Source organism: Taeniopygia guttata, chromosome 2 (assembly GCF_048771995.1).
Source record: "Taeniopygia guttata chromosome 2, bTaeGut7.mat, whole genome shotgun sequence".
Classification (NCBI taxonomy): domain Eukaryota; kingdom Metazoa; phylum Chordata; class Aves; order Passeriformes; family Estrildidae; genus Taeniopygia; species Taeniopygia guttata.
In genome coordinates, this window is record NC_133026.1 from 30,008,551 (window position 1) to 30,031,857 (window position 23,307).

The 23,307-nt window shown below is 35.7% G+C and overlaps 1 protein-coding gene across 3 annotated transcripts in view; it reads right to left on the reverse strand.

The window, feature by feature from the left end:
• SNX13 (sorting nexin 13) overlaps positions 1-23,307 on the reverse strand; it is a 65,586-nt gene that overhangs the window by 3,808 nt on the left and 38,471 nt on the right. The window contains exons 12-25 of one of the 3 annotated variants that reach the window (XM_030264762.4): positions 23,075-23,174; positions 21,398-21,591; positions 20,273-20,377; positions 18,726-18,858; positions 17,980-18,017; positions 13,653-13,722; positions 11,071-11,210; positions 7,899-8,006; positions 7,069-7,179; positions 5,602-5,763; positions 4,349-4,420; positions 3,334-3,479; positions 1,479-1,547; positions 252-364 (exon numbers count right to left, since the gene is read on the reverse strand). In XM_030264762.4, the coding sequence (XP_030120622.1) occupies positions 252-364; positions 1,479-1,547; positions 3,334-3,479; positions 4,349-4,420; positions 5,602-5,763; positions 7,069-7,179; positions 7,899-8,006; positions 11,071-11,210; positions 13,653-13,722; positions 17,980-18,017; positions 18,726-18,858; positions 20,273-20,377; positions 21,398-21,591; positions 23,075-23,174 (1,561 nt within the window). Of the gene's footprint in view, positions 1-251; positions 365-1,478; positions 1,548-3,333; positions 3,480-4,348; positions 4,421-5,601; positions 5,764-7,068; positions 7,180-7,898; positions 8,007-11,070; positions 11,244-13,652; positions 13,723-17,979; positions 18,018-18,725; positions 18,859-20,272; positions 20,378-21,397; positions 21,592-23,074; positions 23,175-23,307 lie in introns of all 3 variants that reach the window. The other 2 variants (XM_030264761.4, XM_030264763.4) reach the window with 2 other exon arrangements.

Consider the following 23,307-nt stretch of genomic DNA (forward strand, 5'->3'; position numbering starts at 1 on the left):
GTTTGGAATACACCCATTTCAGGCACAACTTAATCCTATAGAAACTTAATGCTGGGGTGGCTCTAAGAGAATTACTGACATTACATGTGAAAATGTCCAATACTTTAATAATTAGAAACCTTTTTATTTAAATACTGTTCATATATCAAGGTTTCTCTGCAGTACTTAAAACAATCAACAAGAATACTGACATCAGTTTCAGTAACAATCTATCATATGGATTATGAGGCTTTAATCCCAGACTCACTTACCTGGCATTACCTCCAGCAATTTGGTTTTCCCTGCCACTCTTGTTCTCATTCTAATAGCTTTGTCCCTCCGTGGAACAGTTTCTGCTAAAATGCCGTTGGGCCAAAAAGCGTCTCTGTAACAAAAGCAAATCTGTCAAAAATACATTAACATTTTATCAAGTGAAAAGCTCTTTTAAATTTCTCAAGGCTATCTCATAAAATAAATACAAGAAAATAATTTGCACACAACCTAACACAACTTCAAATATCAGAAGAGGAAAAAAAATGAAGAATGATGAAGAGGATAAAGAAATCAAAAGCAAGTAGTACAATACGCTCAACCTATCAGTAGCTAACAGATACTTTTTTAGTACAGAATCAGAAGAAACGAAGTTTTAATAATATAATGCAAATCAAAACTACTCAAATACCACATATACATAAAACAGACCTATGCCTTGCTTTTACCAGGCTTTATTGCTACTGAGACTCCAATTGCTCCATCAAAATTTTGAAACTAGCAATTAGCACTTCAACAAGCTTAAGATGAGAAGAAATAGCTTCAGTGTAGCAGAAAGTCCAATGCAAAAGAAATGCCTCTAATAAGCTATTCTGCCTCAGTGAAAGATGATTTTTTTTCTGAATAAAAAGTTAGGTATTCTTACAGTTTAATCAAAGAATAATAGTACACTTGTAAAGTATGACCTTTTGAAGAATACATGACACTACTTTGACTTCCACCCCAACAGAAAAAACCCAAACTATATGGAAAGAAAACAAATGTGTAACACTTTCTCAACACCAATGTAGAAGCCATTAAAACTTTTAGGATATTGACAGTTTCAAATTCAGACTTCCGTTCCATTGTATCTATCCAAAGTGAAACATTATCTCAGAGCTAGGGCTCTTCCAGCACTAATTGCTTGCCTTTAAAAGCAAGGCACGTACATGCCTTCATCAAGGCAAACAAGACATTACATGACTACAGTGATAAATTATGAAATTTATAAGTATACCTGTACCCTAGCTCTTCTAGACTGGGTGACAAGTTTTCAAGGTAGAGGAGAAAACTTAAAAATACTCTTTTCCATGTGACAATTGCTTTCTCTCACTTAGCGTCTAAAAAGCAGTGTATGATCCAGCTATATTCTGGAGAATAATAATTTCCTCATGTAAGAGGGAAAGGAAGACATATTAGACATCAACAGGTGAGTGCTTTGTATTTAACACCTGTGATAAAAGACGTACCTGAAGCGTTTCACTGCATCTGCTACTTGCTCGGGAGATGTCATCCAATCAACATGATCAACTATTTTTCTAAAATTAAAGCAACAAGTCTCTTGTTTAATTTTTAAAGCAGAAAACCCACAAGTGAAGCATTTTAATGAGCATTCTAGGGAAAACAAAGCATAATTTAAACTTTTTCCAACTCTGTAAGTAGGTTCTATAGTACTGCACAATAGGAAGGCGAACACTGATTCTCAAGATAGAAATCTAAGTTCACTGATCACTTCCTAAAGCTAAAGCTTTTTTCTCTTTGGATAAATATGTGATAATGAAGTTGGCTGCAAAGCTGCTGTTGCATCTCCTGTCAGCATTAGATAACTGGCTTGCTCGTAGACTACTCCTCTTCATACTCTTCAAGGAGTAGTCTCAAGTTCTGCTTCTGTAAGTAAAGGACCTACTCAGAATCTCAAAATACTTGCTGCAATGTGTACAGTTACTTCACAGTCCTTAACAGGAGACACAGACTGATAATTCATCAGGCCTTCATTCACCAACCCATACACAAAGCTCTATATCCAAATCTAGGATGATTACAGAAATGATGCATCTGTGTATCGCCACAATCCCAGGACTGTTTCCCTAACCACAATTTGAATTTAGTTTTATAAGAAACAGAAAAAGATGATTATTCTGCAGAATGCTATTAAATCCCAAGAACTTGCCAGGACAAGCTATGGCCATGAGTATCTGAAATGGCTCTAAATGCAGAAGCAAACTAGAAATACACTACAGCCATCTCTGCAATAAGGAAGCAGCAGCCTGTGCAGAAACTGCTGCTTATACTACAATCTGGAAACAGCAAAAAGTATTCAGAGTTGTTCAACAGGGCAGCATGTTCTTGGAAGTACAGTTCTCAAGAGAGTTTTCAACTGGCCATAAAATTGAGAAATCCCTATGCTATTTTACAACATAGTTACCTCATTACAGCTACCACAAGTCTGTATGTTTAACAGTAATGATGAAAACATCACAAATATAATTGTGAAGGGTCAAATGAAATGACACAGTGAGGAACATCCTGAAAAAAAGTAATAGGAAACGATTTCTCACCATCTAGAAATTAAGTTTTTGATTCATGGGACTAAATTGAAAGTAACAATGCAGTTCTAGAATTTGTTGTGCAACTAGAATTTGTTGTTGTTTATATTTGCTCACATTTCAGAAAGAAATTATTAGAAGGCAAGTCTGGAAACTGTATATTTTTAAGCTGAAGGCAAGAAACATTACTTAATTAACACTATTAATTGGATTTGCATTTGCATGAATAAGTGTTCATGTGAAGTACAAAGAACATGGAGTGGCCAAAACAGACCCCATAGGAGTCCTTTTTCTTTCCCACTTCCCTCTTTTAAGTGTGAGAGCAAAAACTTAACACAGCAACTCAGTATAGTTCACATATTTGAAAGTGCTAGTGTATCATTTGTAGCATGAAAGAAATGTAAGCAGAAATAGTGCAGAAATAATAATATTAATAAATAATATAAATAATAAAAATAAACAATAATAAAAAAGGCATAGTGGTAAAACAGGGCAAAAAGCATAAATATTAAGTTACATTCACAGAAACATGAACTCTTACATGTGAAAGCTCTTTTGTATGTTCTTTGGCATGTTAAGAGTTACTGGAATTTTTCTTTCAATAATGTTTTCTGTTTATCTCCATTTTACACCACGTTTGCACCCAGTTTATTGATTTTCTCCAAGGAGGAATGCATGCAGATTTAAAGCACAATAATTTAGTATTACCAGGAAGGATATATAGACAGATACTATACAGGATCACTCACATGATTGCTCTAAATAAGAAAAGCAGTACCTATTAATTGTGTCACCATATGTTGCTCTAATAAGTTGCTGAAGCAGATTTTTTATATTTCTTCTTAACCACTGATTTCTCTCCTTCAAATCAAAGACTTCATCCATAAGTAGCAGCATTACTCTCAGCGGAATATTGTCATCCACCTGACCACCAAGTAAAGGAATAAACAGTAAATTTTTATTTCAGTTCAAGAAACCCACAGTTCCAGAAGCTACTTTCTCTGTCAAATACTTCAGTATAAGCACAACAATGACAAACACTTCACTCTGTATTTTACTGTAATATGAAGTCTTCCCTAAATCTTCAACAACATTAGTAGCAAAGAAGAACTGAAAATTAAATATAAAAACAGATACACCGAATTTTTAAAATATGACAAGAAGTAACCACTATTTCAAAAGTCAACGGTTATTACAGAAGTTGAATAAAATTAAGACATGTAAGTATGTCCTAAAGAGAGACCTCATCCCTCACCTCTTCCTGGTTGCTGTGCTTCCAACTGCCTTACACAAAAACTCAGGAAGGATCTTTTCTTGGGCACCATTTTCTTACAGACACTAGAAACAGCAACATTTCACTGAAATTATCTACTTTTTATTTAGACATCATTGGAACCTGCATAACTATCCTGTGCTTTTATGCTTACACTAAAAAAAGGATCATAGTTTTACTTTTTCAGTAGATAATGTTACACAGATTGGCCTACGAAAAATATGTTGGAGGGAGAAGACAAAAAAAAAATCAAAAACCAAAACCCCCAGCCATAAAACACAGAAACAGTAGTACATGCATTCTTCACAGTTATTCCAATGTTGTGCAAACCATTCCAGTGCTAGGAAAAATGCTCATTTTAAAAGGAAGTATGCAAATTTATTTTTTAAAAGTTTGGAACTGTTTTGAAGTGCCTGGTATAGTGTCAGAAAACAATAAAAGTGTAGCTCAGTGCAGAATAAGTAACTAATTTGTTTGCTTTTAGAGGCGTCAGCTCTGAAAGGACAAATATCAGACTCACATTGTCATCAATTGGTGCTGCAACACGGCAATGGTCAGGATCTGAACAGGTTTTCTGCATCAGAGGTGGCACCTACAATAAAAAAGGGCGGTGTTAAAGAAAGCAAAAAATACTTTAGAGTATGAATAAATGAGAAAAAATTTCATAAGCAGTTTGGTTATGAAAATATAAAACAACAACATTTGGTCAACAGTAACTGCAAGCTAATATATACACAGCAGCTCTCACTCTCCAAAACTAATAATCAAATCTGTATACATTTTCGTATAGCTACCAAAATTATTAACACCTTTAAGACAATCCACATCTAATTTAGCAAGTGCCTAGTGCTTCAACTGAAAAACACCTAAAAACCATTATGAGACTGAGATTTCTTTTGATATTTCGTGCTGATCTTGACTGCTGCCTAGTCATGGGTTTCCCAGCAAGTACAACTGCAATTATATTTCAAGTCACACACCAGGAAAGTTACTAGCAATGATGAAGTTCAAAGACAATAATTTTACCCTGCAAGTAATTAAAAAAAACTCACATATCCTCCTGGGTCCCAATTTATTATTCCCTTTCATGATTTAAGGGTTAATTCTCCCATCTCTGTTGCTATTCTACATCTGCGATATATAACTGTTTTGGTTGTGCAAACCACAGATCTTACAGCTACATACAGGAAGAGGAAGACCAGAGAAACAAAGAGAAGATGAACATTTTCTGAACACAATTATTTTCATAAGACTTCCAAATTGCATATCATGCTACTACCATTCCTCACCTCTAAAGTATTATATTTTATCAATGTAAGAGACGAGGGAAGATTGCAGGAAACAAAGAAAAAAAGTTAATTTAAACCAGAATTCAGCAAAGGATAAGCAGAAAAGAGGCTATGTCTTTATTTTAAGTTTGAAAATATTCGGGTTTTTTCCCCTAACAAAAAGAGCAGATGCAGGAAATTAGCTGATTGAAAATGGTTAGTTAAAAATAAGCCAGGAATCTCATGTTCTTCTCAAGTTACTTTACTTAATTAAGTGGAGAACTGTAACAGTCTGTAGATGCCATCATAAAACACGATATTTAATTGTGAAGACCTCAATTTTTGCAATGAAATCACTGCTGAACCTTATTAAAAAGGTGCCGGTACAAACCAGATTGATCCTCTGTTTAATGACTTGACTCTCCTAAATAACATTAGTTTCAGTGAGTAATAGTGACTCTTCAGTTGATTTACTAGTATGTATTAACCACCAGTACTTTCTTACCTTGAAAAATGATTGCTTTATGTCTTGTCCCAATCTCTCTGACATTTTACCCATGTTGTCTGACATTTTAGTCATTCCCTCTGCCAGGCTGTCAGGGATAGACTTGACTGCATTTGATACATTTCTCATAGAGTTACGCAGTGGATTTACAAACGTGTCCATCTGAAGGAGAAGATGTTTAACCAGAATTGTATAATCTATGAGGACACCAGCATATTAATACACTATGAGAAGCATGGCACAGAGAACAATAACGTAATAGTTGTTCGTACAACTCAAATTACTTAACTTCATTACAGAATGCAGAATACAGTTTTAATTTTACTTCAGTTTATATTTCTCATTTGTTACGGCCCTACTGCAGCTATTTACATCTTTCAACAGATGTTTTCCTGAGTCATTTCCAATTCTTATCCCTTGGCTTTTCTTAGCTTATTTTCATTTTCTTCTCCATTCAATACCAATTCTCCCTTCCAAGCTTTCTACTTCTAGATGTTTCAATTCTGCTTTCAACTCTTCATCTTTGCAACATGCCTCTTCTAAATAGTACTGGAATAGCATGTATCATGGCAAGTATAATTAAAAACAAAAAGCAGTTTCACAGAAACTGTTATATTTTTTCTTCCAGTATATACTCTGAATTCAGTCCGAACAGAAGCACGAATACCAGAGTGATGCCCTTTTAAAAATTATGCTTATAAAGAATCTTGTAAGCTGGAAAACACATCTTAGTCATTATAGAAACCTTGATAAATATTTAACTATTTGACTGTTAATTATTTAAGGAATATAGGCAGGACAGTAACTTGAGGCGACAATAGAGCTGCAAATGCTTTTTGTATCTAAATAGCTTAAACTTTAGAAATGGCTGCATTTGCAAAGCAGATGCTCACACAAACTGGTCAACTGAACAAAGAACCACTTGTCTGAAGACAGTTTGGGCGGCTTAACAAAAAGGATGCAGAGTCCAGAGCTCTGAATTTGACCAATGACTCTGGATGGTTACACCTAAATACGTAACAGGTGCTTCTGAAGGGAAATGCATATTGTCTTTTGGGCCAGAGAGTGGAAAGCATGGTAATAGTAGAAGATAGAGAGTAAAAAACTGAAAAAAGAAATCAGAAGGAATAAAACCATAAAAAAAAATATTACAGATATCTGACAGAAAGCAACTTGCAACAAACACACTTCTAGACTAGTAGAGAAGTTTCAGCGCAATTAACTGGGTCCAATTTCAAAATTTTATTTTCATGTCATACAAACAGATTTACATATTATAAAAATGGCAATATTTTTAGTTCCTTATGTCCTCAGATACTTTGCCACTGAAAGTTTTAAAGCAATTCATTTGCAAGATGTTTTCAAAGTGCTGCATAGCTCTTTAATATCAGTTCAACGTGTTTGTTTGATCAATCATTGCATGAATGAATGCTCTAAAGTTCCCTTGACTGTACAAAACATTCTTACCTTCCGTGCAAAATCCCCCTTCCCTTTGCTATAGGCTTTATTCTCCAGGAAGTCATACACATAATGGGCTAACGCTGGAGAAGCTTTCATCATCTCAGGATTTAACAAGAGCTGAATAAAATAATTTATAAAAGATATTTTAATACATAATTAACAAGATACAATAAAAAACATCATATGTAGCAAAGTATCTTTTCGTTCCTGAATTTTATTCCAACATTACAGCAGTCTCAAGATGGAAACAACAGGCTTCTTAGTAGCTGCCATAATTTTAACCACTAAGGTAATTATGCATCTCACAGAAAAATATATACATTTATCATCAAACTGTCATTTCACAGTGTTTTAACTCATCTTCATTATTTACTGTTAACATGTTAATTGACTTGGTTAACATATTTTAGTGCTAAATGACTCAAAAGTCCCGATGAAGAAAGACTTTTTTTGTTTGGGCTGATACAAGCCTTATCTGAACTGTGTGGTTTGCTACGCTGCTCAAGTGAGTGCCACAGAAATCCTTACACAGCAGCACAAGAGAAAGTGACCACAAACATGTCAGCAGGAGAAGGTCAATGGCATAAAGCTTAAAACCAACATATCTGGAACCTCATCAGCTCAGAAAAGCAGTGACAGAACTGGCTAAGAATAAACCAAAATACCAAAGATAATGCAAACTTATGAGACAGTATCAAGCAATTATGATATATTATTTAGTTTTGTGTACCAACACAGCTTTTTTTTGTTTTTACAAAGAAAAAAACACAAAGGCAAACTACCTCTGAAAAAATAATTCCAAGCACAGAGCTAAAAAAAACCCAGTAACAGCTTACCTGCAAATAAGCATTTAAATCCTTTTTCCTCTTTTCCAAAAACTCTCTGTCCATATTGTTAAATGTTTTTTTGCCAGGAAGTTTTAGTATATTTGCAAGGTTTTCAAACTAGAAAAAAACAGAAGATTTTTTTGTTCTGTTTTCAAAAGTTTCAAGTCTTCATATAAGGACATTCTATTCACCTATTCTTATGTATCATCTAACACCTGACAAAAAGAATTTGCATCATGCCTGGAACTCAGAATTCTTGGAGAAGCCAAAGAAAGAGGTATGCTGTCAATAAAAAAACGCATTCCCAGGAGACTGTCACAGGTAAAAATTAATTTCTTGAGAAACTCACTTTTGAAGTACACTTTTGAAATACAAACCAACAGAGTGTGCAAAAGGCTTAGGCTCAAAATCTATCATTATTATTATTTGGAATGAAGTTATTACAACTATGAGACTACGCAAAGAGTAAACATTTTCAAGAGAACTTGTAAATCTTTCTAAAATCTCTTTCCTCTCCTATCCTGACCAAGCCTATTAAGGAAATGATTAAGCTTTTCTCCCTGAAGAGATGGCAGCACCCAGTCTACACACAGGTTATCTCAGCTTGCTCTGTATGTCATGCATGATCTGTGCCTTTTCTCCAAGTAATGACAGTGATTGGCACTGTACTCTTTGACTCTGTACATGGATGACATGTACTCTGATCTAGTTTTGCAGGAAGAATGGCAGTCCCAGGGAAGGAGAAGGGAAAGAAGAGGCCCTAGCACTTAAGGCTGAATAAATTTGGTGAAATGCACAAAAAATTAAAAAGTGACAAGAACAAAACTTGAAGAATCAGGACTATGCCCATACAGAATCCCGACTTCCTGTAAATAATATCCTTAAGGTGGTAAAGAGAGAAACATACAGTATTCTAGGCTTTAAGAAACAATCTGGAAACAGGTTGCATCCTTTCCCTCTTTAGAAAAAACCACCACATTACAGATTTAAAGATATGGATTCCATTCTGTCCCTGCAAAATCTCTTCTTGCATCATTAAACTTTGCAAGGCCACGAAACTCATAAAATGTATGGTCTGCAGGAAGCACCTGAATAGTTCTTTACAACTTTAGAAATCCCATTCCCTTGCAAGTAGGTCATATGGAAAAATAACCGAACAGAAGATGGTCTAGTTTTCATCTGGACTCTTATATTGAACCAGAAGCAATATAAGTAACTAATAGCCTCTATTTTAAATATAGGTATTTACTTCAAATGGCATTTATTACATGACTGATTAAAGGAACTGGTGTGAATCTATTCAGTGCTCTAAGGAAAAAACCTCAGATACTTTCAACTGCTTTGAACTACTTCAATTCCATTTTGGATCAGCTATCTATTTTCTCTGAAAAACAGTCCCTGACCTTTTGACTAATTTTAAATCAATTATTCTAACTTTTACCCTTAACATGTCAATAAAAATGTCTTAGATGTCTTAGACAAGCATACAAGACAGTAAGAATGTATATTTTCTTGCCAAGAGTAAGCAAAACTGTTGAACATCTGAGATGCCATAGTGAATCACAGAAATCTGTTTACTCTTTACAATCTTAGTGCTCTAGGTTAACATTTCTAGTCTCTGTAAATTCAATCAGACTTAGTAACCATAAATGTTGAACTTTCATATTTTGAACATCTTCGCTTTTGCCATTTATTTCTACTCATTTGAAGTTATGTTAGTTTTAAATTATTGTCCCATACCAGCAGAATGTTAATTCACTCTAGGATTCTTCAAAAGACTGAATTAATTTAAGAAAATCAATTTGAAGGAGTACAAAAATTAATATTTTAAATTTATTGACAGCACACTAAGACCATCAGAAATTCAATGGAAAGTTGGACTTAATTTATAATTAATCCAAGTATTCAACATGTGCTGCATCTCCCCCTCAAATCCACGGGAACAGATCCTCTGTGGACCCCGGCCAGCTGGGCAGTGGGAAGGAACTTCTCCTTGGATCCTGGGGGGCTTGGAGAAGCTCCCTCATGAGTCCAAAGATGAGCTGGTCCCACATGCAAAGAGGCGCTCTCCCTCAGGATTAGTTCCAAAGTTTAATGAGGGCCTGGAGAGATCCCAGGCCACATCTGACCTCGAAGGGCATCCAGAGCAAGAGAGGGAGGTCCCTGCGCAGAGCAGCCAGATATAGGGGGGCAGGGAAACCCGAGCAGCCAACGGGGGAAGGACATGGGAGTGGCTCTCGTGGGGCAAGGCCTCAGAGTGACCACTGAGGAGGGGGTGGGGGAGGGGTCCCAGCCAGGGTCCAGGTACCTGGTGACCATGGGAGAAGGGTCTGGACAAAGGGGAGTGGTCACCAGGTGATGGACACATCACCTGGGGGGAGACAGGGGGATGGGCTGGGGTTTGATGGACATACAGGTACTGATGGGAAAGCTGGGATGCACCAAACAGATACAAAGAGGGAATATGGAGGGACAAACCATGAGGGGATATACAGTGCAAACACAACTCTACAAACATGTTTGCTTTTTTAATAAAGCCTTTTCCATTTTTATTATTGCTGTAACTTTAAAATGCTAACTTACCTGCACAGAATTTGTTCTCTATGACTCTCAATTATTAACAGGGTAAAAGGATATAAACTGACACTTCTGACTAAGTTCAAAGGTTATGCAGTCAAATCTGAATTCCACAAAGGCTTTGTTTAAAAGCACTTCAGCCTCCTTTTAAAAGCACCGTGTTTAAATCCTTTTTCCATGTCAGTAGGTTCTACTTTGTACCAGTTGGTGAATTATAACTCTCTATTTCTTCCTTCCTTCTTTCATTTTAGGAGGATTAATAGTCTGAGAATACTAGTACAGCAGTAAAATGCAGATTGCTAGTAGTATAGTGAAGTGCTACCAGCTCTCCTTTTTGCGACCCCACCAGTTCTCAACATTCACTTAAAACCTAAATACCTATTTCCCCACCTCAGCTTTTATTTCTTAATCTCTGGCAAATATAACTAACTCTCTCAGACACCAACAGCACTTCCATACAAAGATTTAAAGTAAAATTAAGCTGTATGGGAAGAGGAGGGGAGACTTTCTAAGTTCCATTTCTTTTTCAAAGAGCTATTGTATAGTTATCAGTTATGAAACCACAGGAAAGTGCAACTATAAAGATTTTCATGAGATTTGTTACCTGCTCAGTAATCCTCATGTGAAAGTCATGGAAGTCACTGTAGCGCCGGTATGTCTTCCACATCTCCTCACTGTTTGCATTTCGCCTGTGGACGGTGATGGCGTACAGGGCATATGTCTTGCCGTGGTCATTACACACTCCTGCCACAGCATATGGGTCAGAGTCAGCATAGACTAGCAGTTTTAAAAACAAAAATAAAAAAGGAACAAACAGAAAGAAGGAAGACGAAAGGACACAAATGTGAAGTGAAGAAATGTCTGAAATGACAGACTTGAAAGATAAAAATGGACATGCAAGCAGAAGACTAAACTATCCCTTGAACTTAAACACTGTATGGTACCCTCCAAAACTTACTACATAAACTTAAATAGAGATTAAGCAGCTTTAAAGCTAGACAGGCTTCAATGGCATGCAAAACATAAACAAACAGATAAAAATTTCAACTTTTAAATAGTAAATAGAACTTAAAAAAAATTTAACCTAAAGAACTCAAGGTGGGGTGAAAGACAACTGTGAAACCAGAAGAAACTCCAGTCTGCAAAGCAGTCTAATCACATTGCAAAAGTCTGCCCATCAGAAAAGTCTATAAATACAAGACAATGATTGCAAGGTGCGAGCATGCAGTTTTGTTATTGGCATCAGTAGTCTGTTATTAACTCAGCAGTTTGTTATTAACTCTAGGATAAAAATCACTTCCAATGCTATTTTAGTTAACTATATATACAGACATGTGTACATATATATAATGCATTCTCTGCGTGTGCACACACACATTGTATGGAAAAGTCAATTCATAAATAAAAAGAACACATATAGCTATCTGAAATAGAAGCAAACATCTTTTTGATCTCCGTTAAATATTTAAGTCTTCTTGGACTTCCTCCCTTACAGAATTTTCCCAGTACAGTTTGTTTCAAAAGATTCCATTTTATTTAGAGAATAACCTAGAACCAATATTGTTTACACTGCACACCATTTAAATTGGCAACGTAGTATTTCTAAGTAGTGAGCCAATATCTAGTACATACAGTTTTCCAGTGGCTAGATAAAAATCTTTTTAATCAAGGTTTCAGCTGCTGCCTATGCAAGAATTACATACTAGAAAGGTGAAGAGTGGGCACAGAGTATCTTGTCTTTGCTATCCAACCTCTAAAAGAGGAATGATGAGTGCTGAATCCCCAGGGGAACAAGCAGGCAGTCAGGAGGGCGCCAAAAGACTTCCCAGAGAGCCGAGTCAGGAACCCCCAGCACTACAGATGCTGCACAAACCCTATCCTCTACATTCACATTGACAACTTGTCCCTGCAGCCACCAGACCACATCCCAGGGGCACTGCCAAGTGGCACCTTCAGAACCACTTCAGGCAGAAAAAGTAAGTAGTTCTGCTGTCCTGCTGCCCCTTATGCCATAGCCTCTTAATTAGCATTTATTTTGCAACCCAAGACAGTGTGAATCCTGAAACACACAGAGATAATCCTGTCTGTATATAACCCTCACACACAGGAAAGGATAGTAACGGGGTGAGGAAAAGAACCTGCTCACAGATGCAGTTTAATACTGTCTTGCAACACAAACCTGTACAAATCTCCTGCTACAACTGGAGCATTATGTATTCAAAATCAGACTGGTAGTTATCTATACATGCTGTCCTTAAGATTCTAAATTTTACAATTTATGTGGTTCTAAGTTTACCTTTTTTCCTTAGGTTAGAATGATGAAACTTGTAAGTTTTATTCAGAAAAAAAGTACCACAGGCCATGTTAATGAAAAAGCAGAATTTGGTTGATTTTCAACACATTTTCCCCTTTCCTTGAAGACTGACTACCATTACACTTGCATTATACACTACTCTCACACTACGTTGGAATAGGTTTAATTAAAATGTAAAGTAGTTGAATGCTTACTGATAGCATGTCAGTAAGCATAAATGCATAGATTTAAGAGCATATTGCATAGTAAAATCTACCCAGAAAGTATCTGAAGATCAGTTCACAATTTAATTGCCCAATGCAATCTCATTTAACTAGAGTATTTGAAATAATAGCTGAGATTTTTGTTATTTACTCTCATGTAACAAAGAAAAATAGTTTCTCTCTAGGTAAAGTTTTTAAAAGATAACAAAAAATGCCATCACAATAACAACAGAAGTCACTTCTTTAAACTAAGTCAGTAAGAAAGCACAAAGAATAGGGGAAAAGTATTACACTAAGAGAATGAAACAGTCAAGACTTATAATTCTGTGACTAGAAAGAGAGATGTCTTTCAGAATTTCTTTAAATAATTGCTAAAATAAATCCTACTCAATAGTAACTTTAATGAATGATTCTCCAGAGATAAAAGTAGTAATAATAATACCATACACAATAAAAATTAAATTACTTTTTAAGTACAGATATATAGTCTGTGACCAACAGACAAATCCTGGAAAGATTTCCAAAAAGACTTAATAGAAAATATGAATTCAAATGTTTTATGAGGCCAAAAAAATGAGGCAATCAGGATTTCAAGGGCCTGTAATATTACAAAATTCAAAATAAATGGTGGGGAAAAAACATAGCAGACATCATAACAGGTTCACTTACCAGTATCTGAGATATATGCATGGAGCTGAACTGTCTCATCAGTAGGGACATTTGAAAGGTCATCTAAGGACTGCAGGGTGGGGAGAAAATGTAGGAGGAAAACATGTGAAAAAAAAGAATAAGATCAGAAATACATCATATTTGAGATGTGTTTTGTTAACCTATTTAATTTTCAAACTTCCAGCTCACTATACTAAAAGCTTAGTGCACTGTAACAATGCAGATGTTTGTACTACTTGGTTACCAATGCTGCTCTTTTGCACAGTATATATACATTTCATTTCCCCCATCATTTTCAACACATAGTTTTGTGACCACTCATATTTGATCAAGCATATTTGCCACTTCAGTTTGATATCTCAACCCTAATAAAAGTACAGTTTAAAATGGTCTTTTACTGAGCATTGGGAAAGGAAAAAACCAAACCAAAACCAGAAAATCACCCAAACAACTGGGGAGATACAGATGCTGTGTAACAGATGTTGTGTTTGGTTTTCACCTTCATAGCATTCTGCTGTCTTTCAAATGTCTTTATGCCCTACACAAATGTTACACAGTAGTAGAAACTGCTGCTTTATGTAAAAAAAAAAAAAAAAAAGCAGCCAACATTTTTCTCAGAAATATTTTCTCTAATATGAACAGGTACATTCTCAGCTGGTTAATGCTCTGTCCATATTTAATAATTACTGGGATCAAAAGAAGCCTAATGGGTCTTTTAGAGAAGTTTTGTTTTTAGTTAAAATTAATACATCTGATTAAAGCTCTTCAAGACTGTTGAAAGACTTGCTTATGCAACTGACAGAAATAGAGGATGGGCCACTATGCATCCTAATCTTAAATTACCAGGTTAAAAAAAAAAAATAGTTGGAGTTACCTAAGTAGAATTCACAGACACTCGGGTCCAAGTTACTTTATGTAATTTACCCCAGAATTCTAAAATTCTCCGAAGAAACACATTCAGAATGAATATAGCCATTTGCTATCTTTTATAATTTAACCAAGCCAGTTTAATAGTGACTTACCACAAAAAGTTACCTACAATGGGACTTAATGGTTAGCAGTGCCATTCCCATATCAAACTAAAACCTCTACCTATGTCAATTCTGTTTCTAAATCTCTGTTTCCTTAAACATAAAACAATGTACAAAATCACAATCAAAAGATAGGCTGGACTTAAACATGAATTTCTTAACGACTCTGCTCTTGTCCCTTCTTCATCTGAATCTTTATCAACTCCACAATATCCCAACATAATACTCCATTGCTTCCTCCTCTAGTTCTCTACAAGGAATGGCTCTTTTCTGCCTCAACCACCTCAATAAGTCTCTGCCTAAATGTCTACTACTGAAGGTAAGGGAAATAACATTTCGGTTATAAAGTCTAGATACCAAATAAAAGGCAGCTTAAAAGTGTCTGAGTAACATGTGTTGCAGCAGGGAGTACCAAGGCCCCAGACTGAGAAAAGGTAGAAGAAAGAAAAGCCCTTATGGGGAAATCTGTTTTGCCACTACATGTTATAGTGCTAGAAGTTTATGTCTGTTGAATTGTAGAACAGATGAATGTATGCAAAAATATTTTGACAGCAGACATCATCTTTACCTCAAGAATCTATAAGTTACTGGATGCTGGAGAGTTATTCTGGTAAAGTATCTCCATAAATGGGCTTTCTTTTAATCTTTATGCTTGCTTTCAATCATTGTTGGACACAACAATCCCATTTGGTCCATTGTTGATTGAGTCCCTTGGCCAGCCATGACCCTGTCAGGTATGCTGCTCCATACTGCTGCGTTCAAGTTACAAGCAGAGTATCACCTGAGACTGGCTAACAGAAGGTATTTGTGGAAACTTGGATAAAGTGCTTGATTTTAAAACTCTAGGATTTGATTATCAGTAAGATGGAAGTGATGTGATGTTACAGGAGAAGACAAATAACTGCCAAATGCTCAAATGCATTGTTTGCTACAAAATACTGACATTAAGGCACTGTTATATTTTTTAAAGGCATAATTATTTCTTGTTTTCCTGCTTCCCTTCACTGTTACTCAAATTCAGATTTCTTTGTGATTACTGAGTGGAATTCAAGCTGACATATGCTAATGATTGCTAAAAGTTCAACCCAGCCACTTCTGCTGCCCTTCAAGGTCTTGGAACACCTGTGTAAATCCTTGTATTTACTCAATGCAAAGCTCCTATTATAGATCCTTTAGAGGAAATCTGCAAGAGTCTATAAATATTTACAATAATTTTATACTCCCAAAATGTGACCCACTGATTTAATATAGTAGATTAATGTATCAAATTAAAAGGCAGAAATTAAGATTTTTTTTTTTTGTAAAACAGCTTTTCCTCAAAACAGTTGTGAGCCTCTCTTTCAAATTCTTCCAGTGAAAGTATGAATTTCAGAGAATTTATTTTATAATAGAAACTTTAGGAAACACTCAACTACTGTGGCAAGGCACTATACAGCAACCATTAATACAAGTAAATTAAAAGGTTGAAACCTGAACAGACAGACATTTGATATGAGCTAATATCTCTACCATTAGATATATTCACAGGAACACAAGTTAATTAAAATCTAAAAATACCACAAGCCAATCTTATTTAATACATTGTCATTAGCTGCAAGTACAGAAATTTCCTGACCTTTAAAGTAACCTTTCCAAGGTCTATTTTCCTTACGTAACAGATTAACACAAGGGAGCTAACTATGTGTACAGAAATTTACTCTTGACATGGAATTCAGCCAGCAAAAACTAATCTACCAGTATTCAAACACCTGTAAAAGCACTGAACACCCTGAACAATATGGACAACAGAAAAGTAAAAGTAGTTCTGCATAAAGAGAAATTTACTAATGGATTTCTCCTAGCATGTTCCTAACTCTTTATAATAAATGTAATATTCTATAAATACCCTTGTCACACCAAAACCAAAAATCAAGTCTTTGAAGAGCCCCATGCAAATACCTATTTGCAGTGCAACAGTGCTTGGTAAAGACTTTAGGACTTTCTAACTTAGATTGGAAAGTCCCTTGAAGCAGCAGATAACCACTAGCCAGATAAGCCACAATAATGACAAATCCTCATCCATAAAATATAACTCTGGTATGGCACAACATTATTAGAAAGGGTACTTAAAAGACATTTGAAAGATCTTTTAAAGTGATTTGTCAGTTAAAAGACTCTTGCAAAAAAATATGGCTAAATTAAGTTCTTCTTCTGCATCTATCAGGAATTTGCATAACTTGTATCAGCTAAACATCTCCCCTTCTCTTTACATTTCAAAATATCAGCAACACGAATATAATAGGAAAGATAAGCCCAGTTTAAATTTTAAAAAATCCAAAACTGACAGAAAACTGAACCCCATAAACAACAAACCCCCACACTGAAACACATTGACATTAATGTTACATGTATTCCTTTAGAAAACACTCATTCCTTTTCATGCAAGCATGACCTTATCTATGCAATGGAACTCCTAAGGAGCTACAGCACCTTCCAAGAACAAACTAGAAGGGCCCAGGCATCACATAATCCAGGAAATTGCATGCAGATTGTAAATCTCTACGTAAACCTTCATAAAACAAAAAGGTTTGTAAACATACTGTCATATGCCCAACTGAATCTTGTATACCTTGTGGCTCAGCTACACACTGTCTGCAGAAACATGAGGAGGATATATACTAAACATTTTATGATTTCTCCTTTTTAAATAAATGTACTTGCATTTTTGGTTTAGGTACACTCATTTAACAAAGGAAAGGTTTTGACAAACTGACAAAACGCCAATAATCACTTAAAAAAAAAAAAAAACTGAACTTGAAATTAGACAGATTAAAACAACCCAAAACCACAGATGCATGGCTGGAATAAACTCCAGATACTTCAATGCTTCCAAATCAAGTCCTAATGGAGAAAATATCAACCAACAAAAATGCAATTAAAATGCCTCATTTTACAGTCTATTTGAATTTAATCCTTTGAGATTTCTCTTTCAAAGGATTTGTTTTCACCTATTATTATGTAACTCCAAATTTATATATATTTAAGAAAAGCAAATAGGGATAAGAAATTATGCTTTCCATAAATTAACTGCTTCTGTGAGAAACAATGTAAAATTTCATTAAACATGGGAAAATACAAAAAGGAGATGTTGTATCTTACAGAGTAATGAATAACTTGTCTGTTTCAATTTGATTCAAAAACTTTTTCAGAAATTCAACTGCAGTGAAATAAAACCTGTAATGTACATTAAGTTAAACTATTTTATCACACTTTCTCTACCGTTGAGGACAAAAAAAAAAAGAAATCCAAGCACTTACCAAATTCATGCTGCTAGTAGGAGACCCATTAAAAGACTCTGGGAGCAGTGAGGAAAAGGAAAGGAAAAGCCAAGTCAGAAGATTTCTGCCCATTGTAGGATCACATATAAATAAAAATGCATCCACAAAACATTATGAAAAATGAAGGAGAATTGTGGCACTGGGAAAAATGCTGCATGCAACATGCAAGTGTTTAGAATTTCCAGTAAAGACACCTAAAGAAATGTAGGTTTATAAAGAGTCTAAGTAAATACTTCAGATAACGTTTTTTTAAAGTTTAAATCCCCACATGGTACTGCTCTGTTAACAAGCTAGTTTAAGAGTGAAATTTTCAGTGGATTTGTACTTCAGTAACAAGAATAATGATTTAATTTGCTTTAAAAAGCCATATCTCCTATGTACTTTTAATTTTTATTTCCAAAGAGGAGTATAGTTATGCATTAAACATATTGAAGAGTTTTAAATATTTTCACGAAAAATAGAATGGAAGAAATGCATATTTATTTTAGTGACAAACTAGATACCAAGACCTCACAAGAATTTATATAAGATTAATAAACTTACTAAAGTAAAAACCCTATGTGAGTTTACACACAAAAGCACAAGGAGGAAAATAAATTTAAGTATCAGAGACACCACAGGAGTATTTAATTTCCTAAAACCAGTATGGATAATTTATTTATTTTCGTTTTAAAGCAGAGAAAAGAATGGTCCCAGGAAATACACCTTAGAGATACAGAGCTCACCTCCTTCACCATCATCTGATCCTCTGAAACTGGGATCCTTCAGCATATCCAGCTCAGCTAACATACGCACATACAACACGTTCTGCTTGAACGAAGGGTAGAACCTCTCATCTCGCAGCATCAACTCATACACCTTATTGAAACAAAAATGCCAAATTCAGAAATAATTACTGCATTTTTGTAATTAATTAAACTACTTTTCATAAATTCTACTTGAACAAGAAGTACCTGTGCACATGTGTCTCTGACTTACTCTTAATGAAAAGGTTATCAGAAAATATCTAACTAGTCAGATGTGCACATCTAGGAAGGAAGTAGAACCATAGCTGTAAATGCTTCTGTCCTCTGCTCTTAACCCTTCCAATTCCAGTATAAATCTATTTCATCTTTATCCATTTCATAACAGGTTACCTCAGTCCCTCCTTGTGGATAAACTATAAATGTAGACCTGCAAACACTAAGGGCAAGAGGTGAGAAAAGGGAAAGAAGGGGAGAGAAGACACCATATGTAACCTTTCTGACAATTTCTAGTTTAGCCAATACAATATAGCCATACCTCACAAAGATTTAACCACACCACCTCAAACAATTTACCTTCACAGCATATACACAAGTATCTATACATAGCAGGAATTAATTTATAATGTTTGGATACTCATGTCAACTCTAGAATATTTAAATTATTTTTTTCCATGGACCACTGTTCAAGTACAATCATCTAGTATGAATAGGAAAAACCTAATCCATACAGTTTTCGGGAAGTTCATTTCCTTCGTAACTTACTGGAAATTTATGCTCTTCAGCAGAATTCATAAGTAAGGCCCAGATTTCACATGCTCTTCAGCAGAATTCACAAGTAAGGCCCAGATTTCACAAGGGGCTTTAATTAGTCTTAAATGGAGTCCCGCATACAACAGTGTGATTCTAAATTCTACAGCTTGTATCACTGATTTGTAGCATGAATGAGAGCATTGAAGTAACAATCTAAAATAAAAACATTTCAGACTGGGTATGTAAGTTATTGCCAAAATATTAATCATTAACTTTTCCTTTTTAAATACATATATTTTGTCTTTTGCTTCAGTACTTGCTGCTTCTAGTGCTTCACTGGGCAAGTTTGCAGAAACGGACGAGTCGAACTAACTTATGGGAACAGCTATAGGATTTAAAATGCGACCATTACATTCACCTTTGAAAAAGAGAAGTAAAACTGAAATAAAACTGTATGTCTTAGTCTACTCATGACATTTTTCTTAAATTGGTGCATTAACACAAATAAAAACATGATAATTCTAAACTGTTTCATACTTAGATTTATACAGGAAGGACACCTACTCCTTCTGTCTACTGCTCTGAAAACCATGGGCTAACAAATGGAAAAGTAAAAGTTGACAATTTTAAAAGACTGATTTTCACAGAACAGAAAAATGGTCACACAGCTTTTAGGGTTTAGATATTTTACTTCCTTGTTTTCTAGCATCTGTAGCTATGTTTTATACTCTATAGCATTAACAGTTCTTATGAAATAAAGGATGAATAGAGTATACCTTTCTCTGAATGTCATCAAAGATTTCAGGTGTTGGATCCTCATGGTTCAGTGTTTCTGCAAGTTTTGCTACTAAGTTGTCATCAATATTAACTCTTGGAGATGCCTGTCATAGAGATCTAAATCAACTTTTGCAGCATAAAAATAAGGAAGTTCTACTTTATCAAATAAAATCCAATACAATGCTGCAACTCTCTAAGTAAATTAAATTTATTTTTCACAAGTATCTCTGTAACTGTCTAGAACATATGATAGGAGTCAGATCCCTTCCACCCCCAAAACTAAGTTCAGAGTTTGTATTAAAACTGGGAAGTTTCACTATTGCACACTAGGAATTACCTCAAAAACAATTTATACATATATTTTGAAGCAGTACCTAAACCAGATTTACTCAGACTTATAAAGAGTTTTTATTTATTTATGAAAAAGATTAAGATTCAGAAATCAAGAACAAGCCAATAAAAAAGTAATAGGATGAAGTTCTGAAACATCTGAGGAAAGGCTAACAGTTTGTCAACTGCCCACTTCTGAGTGAGAGGTGATTTTTATGCACAAATTCAGAATAAAGATGTTTTGTCAATACAAGTTGATGAGCAGTTTCTTCCACCAAGGAACCCTTACTGCCTATTGAAAGATACCCAATGGTGATATATTAGCAATTTACAGAGACAAGTGTAGAGAGGCATGGGAAGCTACTTCATTTGATAACCCAGTCATAACCTAAGTTTGGATAAATACTCAGTTCCATTTTTTTAATAACACTTCTTAAGGGAGCAGGCAAGGGTGGAGGACAGAATAAAAGGAAGAAGGACAGCATATGCAGAGAGATGCTTCTTTATCCTGTCTTTACATTGTCTCTAGTTTGCATATTCTAGAAAGTCAACTTCTGAGGAATGGTGCATCTGACAAGGCAGTCAGTGGCAATATGAGCCTTTATAGATGAGGGGGAACACAAAAGAGGAAGACTTCCTTACTGCTTGAGATGAGAGGATACATACACAATAGCTTAAATGTCAACATGTAAGCAACTTGTACTACATAACAACCATTTCATATTAACTTAGTCATAACCATATTAAGTATCAGTACAAAGAATAAACAAACTGCAGAATGAAGTTATTCCTACCTTTTCTGATAAATATTGCTCATAAACTCCAAATGCAGCTGCTCTTAATAGACCCTTGGTCTGATTAGTCTGATGTTTTCCATCTTTCTGTCGGCTTTGAAGTACCTCCAGCTGTTGCTGTGCTGTAACCCTGTATCCTTCCACTGTCATCCAGAAAAACAGATGTGCTTGGCCACCAGTTTGCTGCATGTAATCTACAGAAAACAGACACCACATGACCATAGTTACTGTTGCACATCTTGGAAAAGGAATTCTCTATGATGTTGACTACATACGGAACAGCAGGATCTGGTTATACACCTTGCCAGATAGAGTCAATTAAAAAATACATATACATATTGGTGATATGTATGTGTATATATGTATACATATATACATATTGGTGATACAGTAAAAAAAACACCCGAGAGCAAAGTTGAGGAACTAAGCACTGAATCCTCAAATGCACATGTAAAATGTGAATCTATCACTACCGTGTGAATATAACAGGGTTGTACAGCATGATACAAACTGAATTTCTAAAAAATAGGTTCATAGAATCATGGGATCATTTATACTGGAAAAGATGTTCAAGATTGCCAATCTAACAGTTTCAAGTCCACCACTAAACCATGTTCCTAAGCACCACATCTACATGTCTTTTAAATACTTCCAGGGATGGTGACTACCACTTCCCTGGGCAGCTTGTTAAGCCAATGCTTCACCCTTTTGGTGAATAAATATTTCCTAATACCCAATCTAAACTTCATCTGGCACATCTTGAGGCAATTTCCTTTCACCTGTTGCTAGCTGCCTAGGAGAAGAGAGGAGCCCTCTCCTCGCTACAGCCTCCTTTCAGGCAGTTGTAGGGAGTGATAAGGTTCTCCCTGAGCATCCTTTTCTCCAGCCTAAGAAACCCTAATTTCCTGTGACTCCCCACATAAGACTTATGTTTCAAACCCTTCCCCAGCTTCGTTGCCCTTCTCTGGACATGCTCCAGCACCTCAGTGTCTTTCTTGTAGCGAAGGTCAGGATTCAAGGTGTGACCTCACCAGTGCTGAGTACAGGGGAGCAACCACTGCCCTAATCCATCTGGCCACACTATCTGATCCAAGCAAGGATACCATTAATCTTCTTGGTCACCTGGACCCACTCCTGGCTCATGTTCAGCTGCTCACAATCAGCACCCCCAGGTGCTTTTCTGCCAGGCAGTTTTCCACTCTGCTCCTGCCTGCAGCACCTCTTGTGGTTGACACAAGTGCAGGACCTGGCACTTGGCTTTATTGAATCTCATACAAATGATCTTGGGCCATAAATTCAGCCTTCTTCCCTCTAGAGAGCCTTCCTGCCCTCCAGCAGATGAACACTCCTGCCCAACTTAAGTGCCATCTGCAAACTGACTGAGGGTGGTTATTTTATGGCCAAGACAACCTCCAATTATCACATCACCCTGTTTGCAAATACCAGGTTCAGACAGGTGCCTTCTTATATCAGCTGCCTCACCAGCTGTGTCAGGAAGTACCTCCCATGCACTCCAGGAAGTTCCTGGACTGTTTCCATCTACTGCATTAAAAGGACTATAATCACCAACAAAAGTGATGGATATTCTTAGTACTGACACTTAGCAATTCCAAGTACACTGTCCTGTGAGTTAGCATATTTTTATAAATAAAACAGATCAGATAAATTAACACTTACCCATAAAAAACTGTAGTGCAACATTATCTACCAGAATATGGTCCAGAGGGACTGTGCAAAGTTTTCCAAAGTTTGCTGCCAGTTTCACAGTATCTATTTCCTGTAAGACACAGTTCAATGTGTTTATAGGCTTTTTTAAAATTAACTTTTAAACTTCTACTTACTACAAAGCATATAGGTTAAAAAAATTACATTACATATAATAAAGTAGTATCTCAATGATTAGCTATTCC